Source organism: Zootoca vivipara, chromosome 12 (genome assembly GCF_965207765.1).
Source record: "Zootoca vivipara chromosome 12, rZooViv2.hap1.1, whole genome shotgun sequence".
In the NCBI taxonomy this organism is placed as follows: Eukaryota; Metazoa; Chordata; class Lepidosauria; order Squamata; family Lacertidae; genus Zootoca; species Zootoca vivipara.
The window spans coordinates 24,101,378-24,117,973 of NC_142595.1; the positions used below are offsets into that span (position 1 = coordinate 24,101,378).

Sequence of the window (16,596 nt, forward strand, 5' to 3'; positions counted from 1 at the left end):
TTGGTGGAGTAATGATCCACTGAGAAAGTAAGAGGAGCCCTGCTGGATCTGGTCAGTGGCTCATCTAGTCCAGCATCCTGTTCTCACTGTGGTCAAGCAGATGCCTGTAGGAAGCCATAAACTGGGTTTCATCCTCATGGACATGCCCATTGCTAAAACCACAGTGAGGTAGAATTCTGCTTGTTGATAGTATTTACACCAGGCAACGGCAACCTCCGGCCCACGGAGACCATTTATCCAACCCACGAGCCGCCCGCTCGGCAAGTCCCCCGCGCGCTGCACTAAACCGGCACAGCGCGGCACGCGGGGACTCGCCAAGCGGCACCGGAAATGGCACCTGCACCTGCGCAGACGCTGGAAATCGTGCCTGCGCAGGTGTGGTTTCCAGCGTCTGCGCAGACGCAGGAACGATTTCCAGCTCTGCGGACATGCACAGAAGCGATTTCCGCCCCCCCCCGGACATGGGCAGCACGGCACCGGAAATCACTTCTGCGCATGTCCGGCCCATGTCTGGCCCATGCACAATAGTCTGTGGGAATGCTCCAGCCCACGGCTGGAAAATGTTGCAGATGCCTGATTTATACCCTGCCTGCCTGCCTGCCTGCCTTCCCTGCAAATAGAGCAGAGGAATTTGCTCATTCCTGTGAAATCATAGAATTGTAGAGTCAGAAGGGATCTTGAGGGTCATCTAGTCCAACCCCCGGCAAATGCAGGAATCCTGCCCACAGCTGTCCCTGGGTGGGCTCAAACCACCAACCTTCTGGTTAGTGCACTGACATTGCACTGACAAAGCAAGGATGGATTCAGGCAGCAACATTTTCCCTCTATAGAGAGTAGCTTCCAGTCCTCCCACACATTGACACTTCCCTTTTGTTAGTTTATCCAGAGGGAAGGGGGCATATTGTACAGGACTATGGCTGCCTATAGAGTGAGATGGTGCAATAAATCATTCAGAAGGGTGTATCTTTGCTCCAGCATAATCACAAAGAAACCCGGATCCCCTGCAGACTTTGGACTGAAGCATAGGTGAATTGTTGATTAAACATTGGCTTGTTGGTGGTAAATGTCTCTTTTATTACCCGATGATGGGTTGGAGCAAAATGTTGAGCATGTCAACGCCACCTGAACAGGCTAATCAGCAGAGGTGGAGTTTGACATGGTCAAGCCTCTTTCTTTTACACCAAGTATAAAGGTCTAACAAATTAGCCCCACCGATCATTTCCTACAAAAGAGTCTCTGAAGCTGGTAGTTCCTTAGCAGAAGAAGAAGAAGAAGAAGAAGAAGAAGAAGAAGAAGAAGAAGAAGAAGAAGAAGAAGAAGAAGAAGAAGAAGAAGAAGAAGAAGAAGAAGAAGAAGAAGAAGAAGAAGAAGAAGAAGAAGAAGAAGAAGAAGAAGAAGAAGAAGAAGAAGAAGAATCAATGGCTTTCTCTGGCTTTTCCTCTGTTCAGTCTTCTCGACCAAGCCTAGCTGGCTCAATCTACAAAACATCGTCCGCCAAAACATACCGAGCTCCCAGTGTCCATGGAGGAGCTGGTGGGTACGGCACCCGCATCTCCACCGGCACCAGCTATGGTGGCTTGGGTGGTGGCTTTCAGCTTGGTGCTTCTACCAGCGACCTGCTGCTTGCCGGCAGTGGGAAGGCGACAATGCAGAATTTGAACGACCGCTTGGCTGTGTATCTGGAAAAGGTGCGCTCCTTGGAAAAAGGCAATGCTCAGCTTGAAATGCAGATCCGCGAGTGGTATGAGAAGTGCTCCCCTGTTGCTAAGCAAGACTACAGCATGTATTTTAAAACCATTGAAGACCTCCAGAACAAGGTAAGAAGTTGTTCAAATTCTAGGCCATTGGCTGGGTAATGGTATGAGCCTGGCAAGAGCAGACAGTGTGCCATTTCCTTACACATGTATATTAATCGAGCCAAAAAGTTATTTTAGCTCGGAGCAGCTCGTGCTGATTTTCTCACAATTATGGCACCACGAAGCTCTCCTGAATCGCCATTTGGAGGCAGTGCACGGCTTGAGGATATGTGCTGACCTGGCCCTGACCAAGCGGATGAGCTATGACTTCATTACACAATGTGAACTAGATAGCACACTTGGTTAGAGCATGGTGCTGATAACGCCAAGATTGCAGGTTCGATCCCCGTATGGGACAGTTGCATATTCCTGCATTGCATGGGTTGGACTAGATGATCCTCAGGGTCCCATCCAACTCTATGCTTCTATGATCTCTATGGACTCATGTCATTGGTCACCACATGCAAAGGTCGTCCATCCATGATAGCTGCCTGCCCATCAGCCTGGAGGTGTGGCAAAGTGCCCTTCAATCATGCCCTGCACATTTTCCAGCACAGTGAATAACTTGGGAGGCTCCCCAACAATGCAATGCTTCTGTTTTTTATGTATACAACTAAGCGGAACACTAAAATAGAACAGCCCTTCTGCAGAGGCATATTTGACTTTTGTTTTTAAACAATTGTTTGAGCAATGAGCACAACTGGGATCAAATAGCACTGTATTATCTGGGGCATGGAACCACAACTTTGTATCTAGCCAAGTCGTAGTCAGAGCAGGCCGACTGAAATCAATGAACTTACATTAGTCATGTCTGCTGATTTTAGTGGGTCTGCTCTGGGTATGCCTTAGATTAATTCAACCCACCATTTTTATTTCATTGGGAAAGTGCCTTGGCCGTGTTAAGAGACTCTAGTGAGAAAGCAGATTTGTCCCATAATCAGATTAAAGTGTCACGAAAAATGTCTGCCCGTCAGAAAATATTGAAGCTCCTTGAGAAGGAATCCTCTGTTTTTGCCATGCATGTTATTCACTAAACTTACTACTACTACTCCCATGTCGGGGGGGTGCACTTCCCTATTTGCTCTTCCCACACCCTACCATGAGTCAATTAAAACCTGCTATAAAATCCCAAATGCTGATGAGAATGGCCTTACGTGCATGCCATTTAAATCATTCACCCCACCCTCTTTCCTCACCTTTTTGTACCTAATCTAATCTCTGCCATAAAGTTGCACCCACAGAAAAGTAAATACGTGGTCGATTGAGATTTGGGAGGTGCCATGTATGGAAGTAGTGAGGAGGGGTAGAGTTCAGGTCATAGCTTCCAGATTCGTGATAATTTTCACTGTGTGGTTTTCAAGAGCAAACAAACACTGCGACCAAGCAAAACTTACATGTGGGCACTTGGAATTTTGAGAAGATTTCCATGAGAAGCTGCCCCCCCCCCCAACATTACTTGCTACTGTTTGAGCAGGGTGGGGATTCTTTTCAAGATTATTGGGAAATGTAAGACCAAATCCACCCAGGGGGAAACGTAGGAATTTAGGAAGCTGCAAGGCTCTTTTTCAGGAGGAAACTCACAGGAACTCAGTTCCGGCACCTCTCAGGTGGGTGCCATTGCCATTCTAAGAGATTAGAGAGGTGTTCATGATGAGTACTGGCACCTCTTTTTCTAGAAAAATAGCACTGGGAAGCTGCCTTATATTGAGTCAGACTATTGGTAACAGCAACTGACTGGTAGAAGCTCTCCAGGGTTGCGGTCTGTCTCCTAGCCCTACCTTGAGATGCTGGGTATCGAACCAGGGCCAGTGCGTCCATTTAGGCGAACTAGGCAACTGCCTAGGGCACCAAAATGGAGGGGGCGCTGTTGGCCAGCCTGCCCACTGCCCGCTGCTGCCGCCCCTGGTGCTGCCTGGGGCCGCCTCCACTGCGCCTGTGGCAGCAGCAGTGGCTGCGAGGGAGCATCCCGCCCTCGCCTCTCCAAGGCCTCCTCGCTTGGGCAGCTCGTTCTGCAGCAGCTGCAAGGAAGCAGGCAGGAGGAGGAGGAGGAGAGGACGCCACCGTTTCCAAGGCCCAGCCCCATTTGACGCGCTGGCTCTGAGGGGCAGGCGGAGGGCAGGGCCGCCCTGGGCCGGAAGGAAGGGAGAGCGCAGCGGAGCGCCAGGCCTGGCAGGGCCGCTGCCTCCTCCGCCACGAGGGGCTCCTCCGCCGCCTGCTTCCCCCAGCAACCCCCACTGAGCCTCTTGGGCTTGCTGATCAGAAGGTCAGCAGTTCGAATCCCCACAATGGAGTGAGCTCCCGTTGCTCTGTCCCAGCTTCTGTCAACCTAGCAGTTCGAAAGCACGCCAGTGCAAGTAGATAAATAGGTACCGCTATGGCAGGAAGGTAAACAGCGTTTCCGTGCGATCTGGTTTCTGTCACAGTGATCTGTTGTGCCTGAAGCGGTTTAGTCATGCTGGCCACATGACCCGGAAAGCTGTCTGTGGACAAACGCCGGCTCCCTCAGCCTGAAAGCAAGATGAGTGCCGCAACCCCAGAGTAGCCTTTGACTGGAATTAACCGTCCAGGGGTCCTTTACCTTACCTTTTACCTTTACCACTGAGCCACAGCGATTCCCCTAAAGAAAGGAAAGTAGAATCCGGTGATAGAGTAAAACAGTCCATGCTGAGTCATGCTGACGATCTCTCTGCCTAGTGGTAGGGCCCATGTTCTTCATTCAAGCATCCTTTTAAAGTTCTCCACTGATCTTCTTCTTTGGGCCTTTGTTTCTCATTATATGGCTGTCTCTTGTCTTTCATTGACCTTCAGTTCTAACTTCCATTGCCTGGAGGTGGTGACTCTTTTAAGTTTCTGAGTTGGTTTGCTGCATGACTAACCCCTCACTTTCTGTTGTCCCCCCAGATTATCGCAGAACGATTGGCCAACACCCAGATTGTACTGGCGATTGACAATACCAAGCTGGCAGCCGATGATTTCCGAGTGAAGTACGTAGGTTTAAAACCAATGAATACGTATGGCAATCCATTAATATCCCCAGTAATATTTAATTACCAATTACACACACTGCTTTGGGCCTCTCAAAGGAAAAGCAGGAACTATGGGAATGTCTTTCCAGTTTCACAGGTGGCAGGAGTGGAAATTGTAAAATCTGTGAAGATTTTATGCATTTTACTTTCGTTCATTCGTTCATTCATTTATTGCTTGCATTTATATGCCACCTTTTCCTCTAAGTAGCTCAAGGTGCCATACATGGTTTTTCCCTTCCTCATTTAATCTCAACAACCCTGCGAGGTAGACTAGGCTGAGATAGGATTGCTATAATTTAAAAACATTCAGGCACAAAAGGTTGTTAAGCTTTTCTTTTTGGAAAAATGCCCAAAAAGTTGCTGAGCTTTTTTTTCCCGGGGGGGGGGATCGCCCATAAAAACCACTGGTTCTGTTTTCAAAACCCTATTGAAAATTCCCCCTGGATGGATGGTCATTTCGCCATTGGAATCTCAGACATGTCCTGGGAAAACAACACATGGCAACTCTAGCTCTTGTTTGTGAGCATCTACCCAAGAACATTTTTTCTTAAAACCCAGAATTCAGGATTCAGCCATCATAAAGAGGTCCATTGCAGTCGTATTGGCCAATGAAATTAATAACTGCTGGGGAATTGGTCCAGTTTGCTGAGAAGGAAGCTGACATGTCTTTTTGAACATCAAACAGATACGAGAATGAGCTGGGTCTCAGACAAAGTGTGGAAAATGACACAGCAGGGTTAGCCAGACTCATCGATGACTTGACCCTGGTCAAGTCTGATCTTGAACATCAGGTCGAAGGTCTGAAGGAAGAACTGGCTTACCTCAAGAAAAATCACGAAGAGGTAAGAAAAACATCCCATTAAGCCAAAGAGTTGTGGATTTTCTCAGCTTCAGATGTCCACAAGACCATCTCTGCCAATAGGCAAAGTGAAGCATTTGCCTCAGGTGACAGATGCTGGCAGGTAGCAAGATGTCGGATGACAGAGCTGGGTGTTCTTGTGCATGCACACCCGAACCTGATCTGCTATGCTCAGGTGCAGCAGATTCAATTCTCCAGTTTGGTAAGCTTTTGGACATGGAATGCAAGGAGGAAACCATCTTAGGCAGAAAAATATATTCAGCTGGGCCTGCCAGTAGGGCCAAAGAGTTTGAGGGGAGGATCTAGCAGAGATGTCAGAGAAGACGCAATGGGAACAAATTACTTAAGTTGCATGATTTCACCAGAGCAGACAACGAGGTGAACAACACAGATTTGGGTGGAAGCCGAACTGCAGGGTAACAGAAACAGTGCTGCATGCAGCAGATACAGGATTGAACAGGAAATGATGCCTTCCTACATCCCTTGGACCGCATTAGTAAGCAGTAGCCAGATCTTGAAAGCCTGTGACTACACAGATAAGGAGCAATCTTATTCGGTTGACTGATAAAACTCATATATCAGGGCACTTAAGTAGAATAAAGGTAAAGGTAAAGGTACCCGTGACCGTTAGGTCCAGCCGCGGATGACTCTGGGGTTGCGGCGCTCATCTCGCTTTCAAGCCAAGGGAGCCGGCGTTTGTCCACAGACAGCTTCCAGGTCATGTGGCCAGCATGACTAAGCCGCTTCTGGCAAAACCAGAGCAGCACACGGAAACGCCATTTACCTTCCCGCAGGAGCGGTACCTATTTATCTACTTGCACTTTGAGGTGCTTTCGAACTGCTAGGTTGGCAGGAGCTGGTACCGAGCAATGGGAGCTCACCCCATTGCAGGGATTCGAACCGCTGACCTTCCGATCGGCAAGCCCTAGGCTCAGTGGTTTAGACCACAGCGCCACCCGTGTCCATAAGTAGAATATGGGGAGCCAAAAAGGACCCTATTCCTTGAACCTGATGCTGGTTTCAAAGTTAACTAGCACGGAATAATCATGATCACTGGTCTTTTGCAGGAAAAGGCAAGATTGCAGAAGCAGCTGGGTGGCACCGTGTCAGTCGAGGTGGATGCTGCTCCAGGCATTGATCTGGGACAGATTATGGACAACATGCGCCAGCAGTATGAAGTCATGGCTGAAAAGAATCGTCAAGAGGCTAAAGACCGTTTTGATAAACAGGTGATGTTTGTCATGATGGTTGTTATGACTAAAGTTTGTTATTATGACTAATAATCATTCACATGGCATTTTACCTGTGAAAACTACTTGACACGCTCCATTTTGTTTGTTCACGAAACACTTTGATGAAATAGGAGGCTAAGTCTGCAATCCTGTTCCTACACCCCCAGAACTGAATCCAATAGGACTTACTGATGAGCAGACAAGCGCTGTAATTGTTCCTTTCTGCAAATTCAGGCTAAGAGAGCCTTCCAGAAACCAGCAAAGCCTGGTTTCAAATGGTGCATATACACATTATAGCAGGTTTGATCTTAAAAGAGGCATTTCCCTCTCTGTGTGAGAGAGGGGTGAATGCCCCTCTTGATATTGTGCCCGCCACATATACACATATACATGTAAACACAAATATATGCAATTCTTTTTAAGAAAACCAAAAAAAATGCTGCTACTATGGAGCACATCCTTTGTCATTCAACAGCAGGGGCGTAGCGAGGCGCCGGCAAATTGCCATGCACCCGGGTGGGCGTGGCGTCGCTACGTAACGACGCTGAGCGGGCTTTATCATGGAAAGTAGCTTGCAAGAATAAATTCTCTTGTCTGAAGTAAGAATTCTTTCTGTGAGTGAAGGATGTTGGATGCTGCGACGAACCCTCTCGCCGACGTTGCCGATGGATTATGAGATGAAAGGGTACAGGGGTAAAGCAATCCCCACTCAATTCTTTACACCTTAAAATAAACCCCTTTTTACCTGGAGTTTGTAGCTGAAGCGAGGCGTGTGGCTTTGGAGGTGCGGGGGAGGCAGCAATACCCCGCTACATTAGATATATATATATATATATATATATATATATATATATATATATATATACACATACATACATACATATTCATTTTCCAATTTAAAATAACAATCATATTAATAACAAATCAAACAAAATCTTTCCACATTCAAAAACAAAAAACAATATAGCCAATTATATAATCCGAATTAATTAATTTCAATGGGACTTCCTGTGTTCTGGATTTCAAGAGCTAAATGTCCATCCTTTATCTTTCTGCTATCTTCTTTATTACTGCACAGTTTTCCAGTCCTGATATTGACAATCTCCTCTCTCGATCAGTCACTCGTTGGTATAACTCTCTATCTTGTTTTATTTGACCATTCCTTATTTCTGCAATCACGCAGGGGGCTTTTTCCACATTGTTCTCAGTCTTAATATTTTGAAGCACAGTCCTCCTTCGAAGCCCCCTGCTTTTTCTGCTGATTGTTGTTCTAATAGGCTCTGGGCTTCCATCCAAGGTTGAAATTAATTAGCATATTCAGCTACACTGTTAATCACCCCAACAACAAAAATATTTGATTTCTCATTGTTGCATTTCTCTCTGTCCATCTTTGTATTTTAGGTTGAAGAATGGAATATAGAGGTGACCACTACTACACAACAACTTGAGGGCCATAGAAATGAGGTCACGGAGCGGAGACGTACACTTCAGAACCTGGAGATTGAACTCCAATCCCAGCTTAACTTGGTAAAGTTCAAGTGCAGCAATACATTTACTGTTTTTGATTCATTGCATGGCCCTTTGAGTTCCTGCCCCTCAGAGCTATGCCAACCCTGGCAATCAGCCGACCACCCCCACAGACTGTGGGTCACTTGACATTCTAGGCTAGGGAACATCCTCTTGAACTGAACATCTGCTCTCTTCTAGAAAGCGGATCAGGAGAATATGCTGGCGGAAACCGAAGCACGTTACGGAGCCCTATTGGCCCAGATACAGGCTTCCATTGGGAACGTGGAGGCCCAGCTGATGCAGCTGCGGAGTGACATGGAGCGTCAGAGCCAGGAGTACAACAGCCTCTTGGACATCAAGGTCAAGCTAGAGGCAGAGATTGCCACATATCGCCGCCTGCTGGAAGGGGAAGACAGCAGGTGAGGGATTCAGTCCAAAGGTGCTTACGTTGTGCGAGTCAGCAGACCGCATGCTATCTGAGTCATTGTGCAAGTGGGGCGGCTTTCATTCTTGCAACAAAACTTCCCCTTCCCTTATGTCTCTCACACACAAACACATCTGCTCTGGGGTTTCAAATCTGCAGCCGATGCAGGCAGAGGAGCGAGGGAGGGGAAGCAGTGGAACAGACTCCAACGAGAGGTGGTGGACTCTCCTTCCTTGGAGGTTTTTAAGCAGAGATTGGATGGCCATCTGTCATGGATGCTTTGGCTGAGATTCCTGCATTGCGGGCAGTTGGACTAGATGACCCTTGGGGTCCCTTCCAACTCTAAGATTCTGTGATTCTATGATTTATCTGTCTGATTCTGTTTTTATTTCATTTTTTAAAAAACAGGGCTATTCTTGAAGAACTGGAAGCTGAAAAAGGTATGAGTCTGAATCGTCAACACTCTCTCTCATATGTTGAAGGTTTCCACTGAAAAAAGCATTTCAGAGAGGCCCGATTCATACTGAGTCAGTCCCATTGGTCTATCTAGCTCAGTATTGTCTACACCAGGCATCCTCAAACTTCGGCCCTCCAGGTGTTTTGGACTACAATTCCCATCTTCCCTGACCACTGGTCCTGTTAGCTAGGGATCATGGGAGTTGTAGGCCAAAACATCTGGAGGGCCACAGTTTGGGGGTGCCTGGTCTACACTGACTGGCGGCAGCTATCCAACCCCCTTAGATGCTGGGGATTGAAACCTGGAGCTTCTGCTGAGCTATGACCCTTCCCCTTAGCAGGTAACTGGCTTGCACAGAAAAGGGCTTTCAGGCCTCTTCCAGCATCAGCGATCCACCCATCCGTACCATGTACGTCAGTGATACAAAAAGTATTTTAGGCAGCACCCATATAGACTTATGCATGTTCTGCCATGTGGCCAGAACCACTTTTCACATTGTTTTGGGTACACTACATCTTTAATTTAGCATTTGGGCCCTATTGGTCAACTCTGAGCACAATCTCTTTCAGCCGGCAGTGACTGTGGGAATGTTCAGGTGGCAAGAGAAGATAGATTGTTTATTAATACCTTTCCTAAATTGCGCTAGCAGAAATCTGCTTGCAGGCACATTAGGACCTCTTACTATTATGCAATTCAATCTCCCTCAGATTGAACTGTATGTTCCTGGTAAGATCAACCCTTTAAATCCCTCCTAAAAGAATAAAGACACCACATTCTTATTCATAAGCAATAAAATGAAAGTTTACCGGTACTCACGATCAGGCAGAGCACAGTGTGGTCCCTGAAGGCGGGCTTTAGGCTTAAAGTTACAAACTTATACTAACAGGTTTATCCCATAAGGAAAATTACCTGGGGCACTGCTTGGCTGGCAGCCAGCAGTTTAAGTTCGCAGGATGAAACAAAGATGGCAAAGAGGGAGAGTGGCAGCAAGCCTTGTCCTTTTACCAGGTCTGGAAAGGCCAGGCCCACCCACTAGTCACATGCAAGGAAGGATGCTCCAGGCTAGGAGGAACAAGAAGTTTTCAATGGCTGGAACAAACATTCCCTTGCATATCCACTCTAGGAAAACAAGGAAAGTTGTACTTCACTGCTCTCATTGGATTATATCCCACAGCACAGAGAGCAAAGTCCTTCTCACATCACTAGCAGCACTGCAACTTACCTGGACTGTGCTGGAGGTAGGAGAGGACGATGGCCAGGTCAGGGCTGCCCAGGTGAACAGATGAAGCTCTTGCTGGTGAGGTCCACATGGCCCTGACCTTACCGGTTCCCTGCCTTGTCCCAGCATTTTATTTATATACTAGCTGGCCCGGTCACGCGTTGCTGTGGCTCAGTCTGTTAAATGGACCCCCAGAGTCCCCCTTCAGACTCCCCTCACCTTCAGAGTCCCCCTTCATTTTGTTGAAATGTTTTACGCGTGGTCTGTTTACACACAGCCATCCCTGTTACTCCCCCCACCCTGTCGCCCCTCCTCCCCCCACCCCTCGGCTTATCCCTGTGGCTGGGCATACCCTGCCCCAACCCATGACCTATCCCATCCCCTCCTCTCCCCACCCCCGGCTCATCCCTGTGATTGGCCCCTCTCTGTCCCGACCCATGACCTATCCCGCCCCCCACCTCCACTCGGCCCACTCTGGAAAGGCGAGCCGAGATGCTGTGGAGAGGGAAGCTTTCCTAGGTGCAGTACCAGTTCAGCCGTTGCTAGAGGGCGCTGTTTTGCAACAACTCCTGTGCTCCCAGCATGCACTTGAGGGTGATTTGTGATTTCTGGAATACAGTTTTTTTGGTGTTTAATGTGGCCCAGGTGTGACATCTGTCTACGCAACCTGTATATGGTCACTATCATATTCACTTTGGACGTTGTGTCAAAATTTGAATGTAATCGGTAAAGCGGTTTCGGAGAAAAGTGGACACCCACCCACATGTCCAGTTTATATATATATATATATATATACACACACACACACACACACACACACACACACACACAGTGGTACTTCGATTTAAGTACACAATTGGTTCCGGAAGTCTGTACTTAAACTGAAGCGTACTTAACCTGAAGCGAACTTTCCCATTGAAAGTAATGGAAAGTGGATTAATCGATTCCAGACGGGTCCGCGGAGTACTCAACCTGAAGCGTACTTAACCCGAAGTATGAGTGTAATTGGTTCTGGAAGTCTGTACTTATCCTGAAGCATACTTAACCTGAAGCAAACTTTCCCATTGAGAGTAATGGAAAGTGGATTAATCCGTTCCAGATGGGTCCGCGGAGTACTTAAACTGAAAGTACTCAAACCAAAGCATACTTAAACCGAGTTATGACTCTCTGTGTGTGTGTGTGTATTATTTTATTTTATTCTTTTAAAAATAAACTACCGTAGCTCCATCTTGAGAAGCTGCAGCAACATGAGTGGCAGCAGCACAGTTTTCCCCCACTGCACTAGGAATTCAAACAGTCATCTTGCTGCAAAAGCCAACAGGAATATCCCTCCCCATCTCTTCATCCAACCAGTCATTGAAAACACTTCTGCAATTCTAGCTTTGTTGCTGTACAAGCAACGTCCTCCGTGCATCTTATCTGGTCTTGTTTTCCACTCTAACAGACAGCATTAGGTTCCTCCTGAACAGGGCCGTCTTAAGCATATCCAGCGCCATGGTGCAAAGATCCCTCCACACCCCCACCCCCGAGTTTCCCAGAGTATACAACAACACCACATTTGTTCTGGGTATAAGTTTTTAGGTGCATGCACACTTCTTCAGACATCTTCAGACATCTGAAGAAGTGTGCATACTCATGAAAGCTTTATTTTTAAAACTGTACTGTGTCCCCATGTTTTTTCCCCCAAGTTGCTTTACAATGGGATGTTATGCATATGATCTTACCAACCAAGCTCCCCCCCCCAGAGGAGCCAGACGAGCGCAATGCCCCTGGCTTGGCCCGGAAGGCCGCCTCCCCTTCCCTCCACGCTCCCACTTTAGGCCCGCCCTTCACTGCAGATGGCAGAGAGGAGGCAAATGGTCTGCGCAGCCTGCCTGCTGCTGTTTAAACACGACAAGCCACGCCCCCCAACAGACAGATTGACTGGCGAGGTGACATGACATGCCAAGCGCCTGGAGCCAGCTGCCTCAGCGACAGCGCCTCACTTGCCGCCCCGAACACGAACACGAGTAGCACGCGGCGCAGGCACAGCTGTTCCTGGACATCGCTGCTGGGCGCGCGCCATGGCACAAGGTGCCACTAAACCAAATGGAAAAGGTGCCTCTGCTCCTGAACTAGTTCTTACCAGTCTTGTGTCACGCCGCATTCTTGCATTGGTGACACTGGCCTCACTGATAATGAGCTTTGCCAGGGGTGGAGCCAGGATGAAACTTAGGGGGGGCAAGGGGCAGGGCCAAGGGGAGGGGGGAGGGGCCAAAGCGGGGCAAGGAAAGCTCCCTTCTCCCTTGCCAGCTTTCCCTCCACCCGCCCCAGCGATCGCGAACGGCAGGGGCGAGGGGGCGCCAGGATCAGCCTGAAATCAGGCTGCTCCGACTCTCTCCTCCCCCTCCATGATCGGCAGGGGCGAGGGGGCACCAGGATCAGCCTGAAATCGGGCTGCTCTGACTCCCTCCTCCCCCTCTGCGATCGGCAGGGGCGAGGAGGCACCAGGATCAGCCCGAAATCGGGCTGCTCCGATCCCCTCCTCCCCCTCTGCGATCGGCAGGGGCGAGGGGGCGCCAGGATCAGCCCGAAATTGGGCTGCTCCGACTCCCTCCTCCCCCTCCGCGATCGGCAGGGGCGAGGAGGTGCCAGGATTAGCCCGAATTCGGGCTGCTCCGATCCCCTCCTCCCCCTCTGCGATCGCCGGGGCAGGTGGAGGGAAAGCCCCAGAGCCGCGCAAAGCGGTTGCCTGGCTTTCCCTCTGCCCGCCCCACAGCCAGCCGGCTAGAAGGGACGTCTCCCTTCTCCCTTGCTGGTTGTGGGGCAGGCAGAGGGAAAGCCAGCCGAACGCTCTGGGGCTTTCCCTCCACCCGCCCCACAGCCAGCCAGGGAGAAGGGAGACGGCACCGGGCGGGCAGCAGGGCAGGCTGGGCAGCGGCCCTGCTTCTAGGGGGGGCAATTGCCCCCTCCTGCCCCCCCTGCCTACGCCCATGAGCTTTGCAGAGTTTCTACCTCCTGGTCCCTAGCCATAATGCCAAAATGGAATGATTAGGGGGTCTTCCAAGCAAGAAAGGAAATGTTTGCCCACTGATGATGTTATGGTATTGTTTAAAGCACCCAATGAATTCTAAGCATGCATCTGATACATGTTTGGGGGGGGGCCCTCGGATAACTTGGTAGAGCATGAGATTCTTAATCTCAGGGTCGTGGGTCCGAGGCCCATGTTGGGCAAAACAGTCCTGCACTGCAGGGAGTTGGGCTAGATGGTCCTCGCAGCCCTTTCCGATTCTATGATTCTATCTCCCTTTCCAGAAAAGAATAAAGTCCTGAGGATCAAGACTGTTGTTGAAGAGATGGTCGATGGGCAAGTCGTATCATCCAGAATTGACGAGCGGGAACAGAAGATGTAGCCGGTGGCGGAAGGCATTTTACGTTCTTTGTGTTAAGGCCAGAAAATAATAATAATAACCTAATTTCAAATCCTGCCTTTCTGAAGACGAAATGATACTTCTCTATAGATTTTAAAAAGGGAACTCAATGATAAAGGAAACAATGTGCTATTGCTAAAGAATCGATCGACTGTTTCTTCTATATAAAAAAAATTAAAAAGTCTGTTCATTATGTCAAAAGGTTGCAACTGTATGTTTTGTTATATCAGTTTAACTGGTTGAGTTAAAGCACTCCAGCCTGAATCTAGTGCTGTCCATGCATGGGAGGAGCACACTTCCACTCTTGCAACAGGACTTCTCTGTCCCTTTTGCATTTGCTCAAGAATCTCCTGGGGGTCCTGGCCTGGGGGAGTTGGGGGGCGGCTGCAGATGGAAGGAGAGGAGGTTCATTCATTCTTCAAGTGCCAGTCTGCTCACTCAACCCTGGGTTCTGCTCTCCAAGATCCAGCTTCTTTAACCTAAACCCAGCTCTGTGTGGGACTGAATACTTCCCTTAGGCCAGGGGTATGGTCTGTTGACCACAATGGCCGGGAATGATGGCAGAGGGAATTCAACAACAGCAGGCAGGCCACATGTTCCCTGCCCCTGCCCTAGGCAAAACAAGGAATTTTATCCAGGATAGAGATTAGAAATGATCTATCGATTACTGTTCTGCTTTTCATCTTTTCAATCTTAAATCCAGTTCTCCACATTTCTGCAGCAATCTGTGATCATTAAAAAAAATCCTCAAGAAAATTCTTCAGCATATTATTGTTGGTTTCTCTCAAAAACCACATGGTTGCGTGCAGTTTTGATTAACACGTGCATTTTTTGCAAGCAATTTCCCTCAACTGAACGTACCTTCGTGTGTTAGTTTCAGAAATACATGCATTTTTATGGACACTATTTACAGTACTTTATGCGTTTCTGTACACCTTGGGAAGCTCACAAGCAGAACATGACTGCAACAGTGCTCTCTTCTTCTACCCCCACCCCCTACTTGTGATTTCCAGTAAGTGGCATTAAGAGGCATGACATTTTTTTAAAAAAAAAATTCATTTTTATTACTTTTTCTGTACATACATCAACGGGGATGGGAAAGAAATACACAAAGCAGCGATGATAAATAAAGGTTATACAATATCCAAAATTTGTCTTGTCATTTTTAGATAAACTAAAAATTATTATCATACATCACCTTCATTTTCTAAGTTAAGCATATCCATTCCTTTTCTCATTCCCAAAAAAAGCTTATTTTTACTCTTCTTCCCTTACCTTCGACTTCCACCTCTCTCTCTTTTGGTTTTATTCTTCCCTTTATTTGGTTTTGCGCTTTAAAAAGTTGAACCCGTCACAAATTAATTCTCCAATTGAACATAGGTTTATGACTTAGGTTATTTAACTCTGTTACATTTTATAATGGTAACCCACCGGTTTTTCATGTCTTACCATACTCCTTCAGATAAACTGTAAATTTGTCCCACTCTTTTTGAAATTTTTGTTCCTTTTGGTCCCTTATTCTCCCCGTTAGCCTAGCCAGCCCCATATACTCTAGCATTTTCTCTCTCCAATCCTCTATCGTCGGAATTTCATTCGTTCTCCACCTTTGGGCCAAGATAACTCTAGCGGCAGTGGTGGCATACATGAAAAGTTTGTGGTCCTCTTTTTTTATATTCCTGCCCAATATCCCTAATAACAATTCCTCCGGTTTTTTTGGGAAGGTATATCTTAATAATCTTTTCAGTTCGTTATATATTTGTTCCCAGTAGACTTTAACCTTTTCACAGAGCCACCATTGATGGTAGTAATCTCCTTCTTTGATATTACACTTCCAGCACTTCCTATTATTTGTTTTATTAATTTTGGCTAACTTAACAGGTGTTAGGTGCCATCTAAACATCATTTTCATGACGTTTTCCTTTAGAAGGATACAGGCCGTAAATTTAATCTGATGTTTCCATAAATTTTGCCATTGATCGATGTTAATATTATGGCCTAAATCTATCGCCCATTTGATCATACATTCCTTAGTGGCTTCCTCTTGTGTGTTCCATTCTAGGAGGAGATCGTACATCTTTGTTAACGTTTTCTCATTACTTTCCACAATTTCTACTTGGAACTTAGATTTGTTGGGTTCGAATCCATAAGTTCTATTGTCCTTTTTAAACAAGTCCTGGATCTGATAGTATTGAAGCCATCCTATGCCTCTTTCTTTCAATTGTTCGTATGTTTTAATTTTCCACCCCTCCTTCGATTCAATTAGAATATCATCATAGATTAGCCAATTGGGCTCCATATTCGTTTTTTTTATAGTCAACACTTCTGTTGGTGACAACCACCTTGGGGTTTTCCTTTCTAATATGTTCTTGTTCTTGGCCCATACCTCGTACAGTGGTTTCCTAATCACATGAGATAGGAAACCTCTGTGTGATTTAACTTTTTCGTACCACAGATAATTGTGCCAGGTAAATCTATTGTTAAATCCTTCGAGGTCTAGGAGATCATGGTCTTTAAGCAAAATCCAATCTTTTAGCCACACCATACAGGAGGCTTCATAATATAGTTTGAGGTCAGGCAGCGCAAAGCCCCCTCTCTCCTTTTTATCGGTTAATATCTTGAATTTAATCCGAGGTGGTTTTCTCTGCCAAATATATCTTGAAATTT

The 16,596-nt window shown here is 47.2% G+C and overlaps 1 protein-coding gene across 1 annotated transcript; it reads left to right on the forward strand.

Annotated features, from left to right (window-relative positions):
* The first annotated feature begins 1,226 nt into the window (after nt 1–1,226).
* LOC118095727 (keratin, type I cytoskeletal 19-like) lies at nt 1,227–14,133 on the forward strand. The gene is made up of 8 exons (XM_035136965.3): nt 1,227–1,817; nt 4,698–4,780; nt 5,508–5,664; nt 6,749–6,910; nt 8,315–8,440; nt 8,621–8,841; nt 9,255–9,286; nt 13,817–14,133. The coding sequence occupies exons 1-8, from the start codon at nt 1,419–1,421 to the stop codon at nt 13,912–13,914; spliced, it is 1,278 nt and encodes a 425-aa protein (XP_034992856.1). The 5' UTR covers nt 1,227–1,418; the 3' UTR covers nt 13,915–14,133.
* Nucleotides 14,134–16,596: the final 2,463 nt, after the last annotated feature.

What these genes read in the sequence shown, in the direction of transcription:
- LOC118095727 (XM_035136965.3), top strand. Translation starts at nt 1,419, where the DNA reads ATGGCTTTCTCTGGCTTTTCCTCTGTTCAGTCTTCTCGACCAAGCCTA. An exon ending in AAGACCGTTTTGATAAACAG is followed by an intron (nt 6,911 to 8,314) that starts GTGATGTTTGTC and finishes TTTGTATTTTAG; the next exon opens with GTTGAAGAATGGAATATAGA. An exon ending in TCCAATCCCAGCTTAACTTG is followed by an intron (nt 8,441 to 8,620) that starts GTAAAGTTCAAG and finishes GCTCTCTTCTAG; the next exon opens with AAAGCGGATCAGGAGAATAT.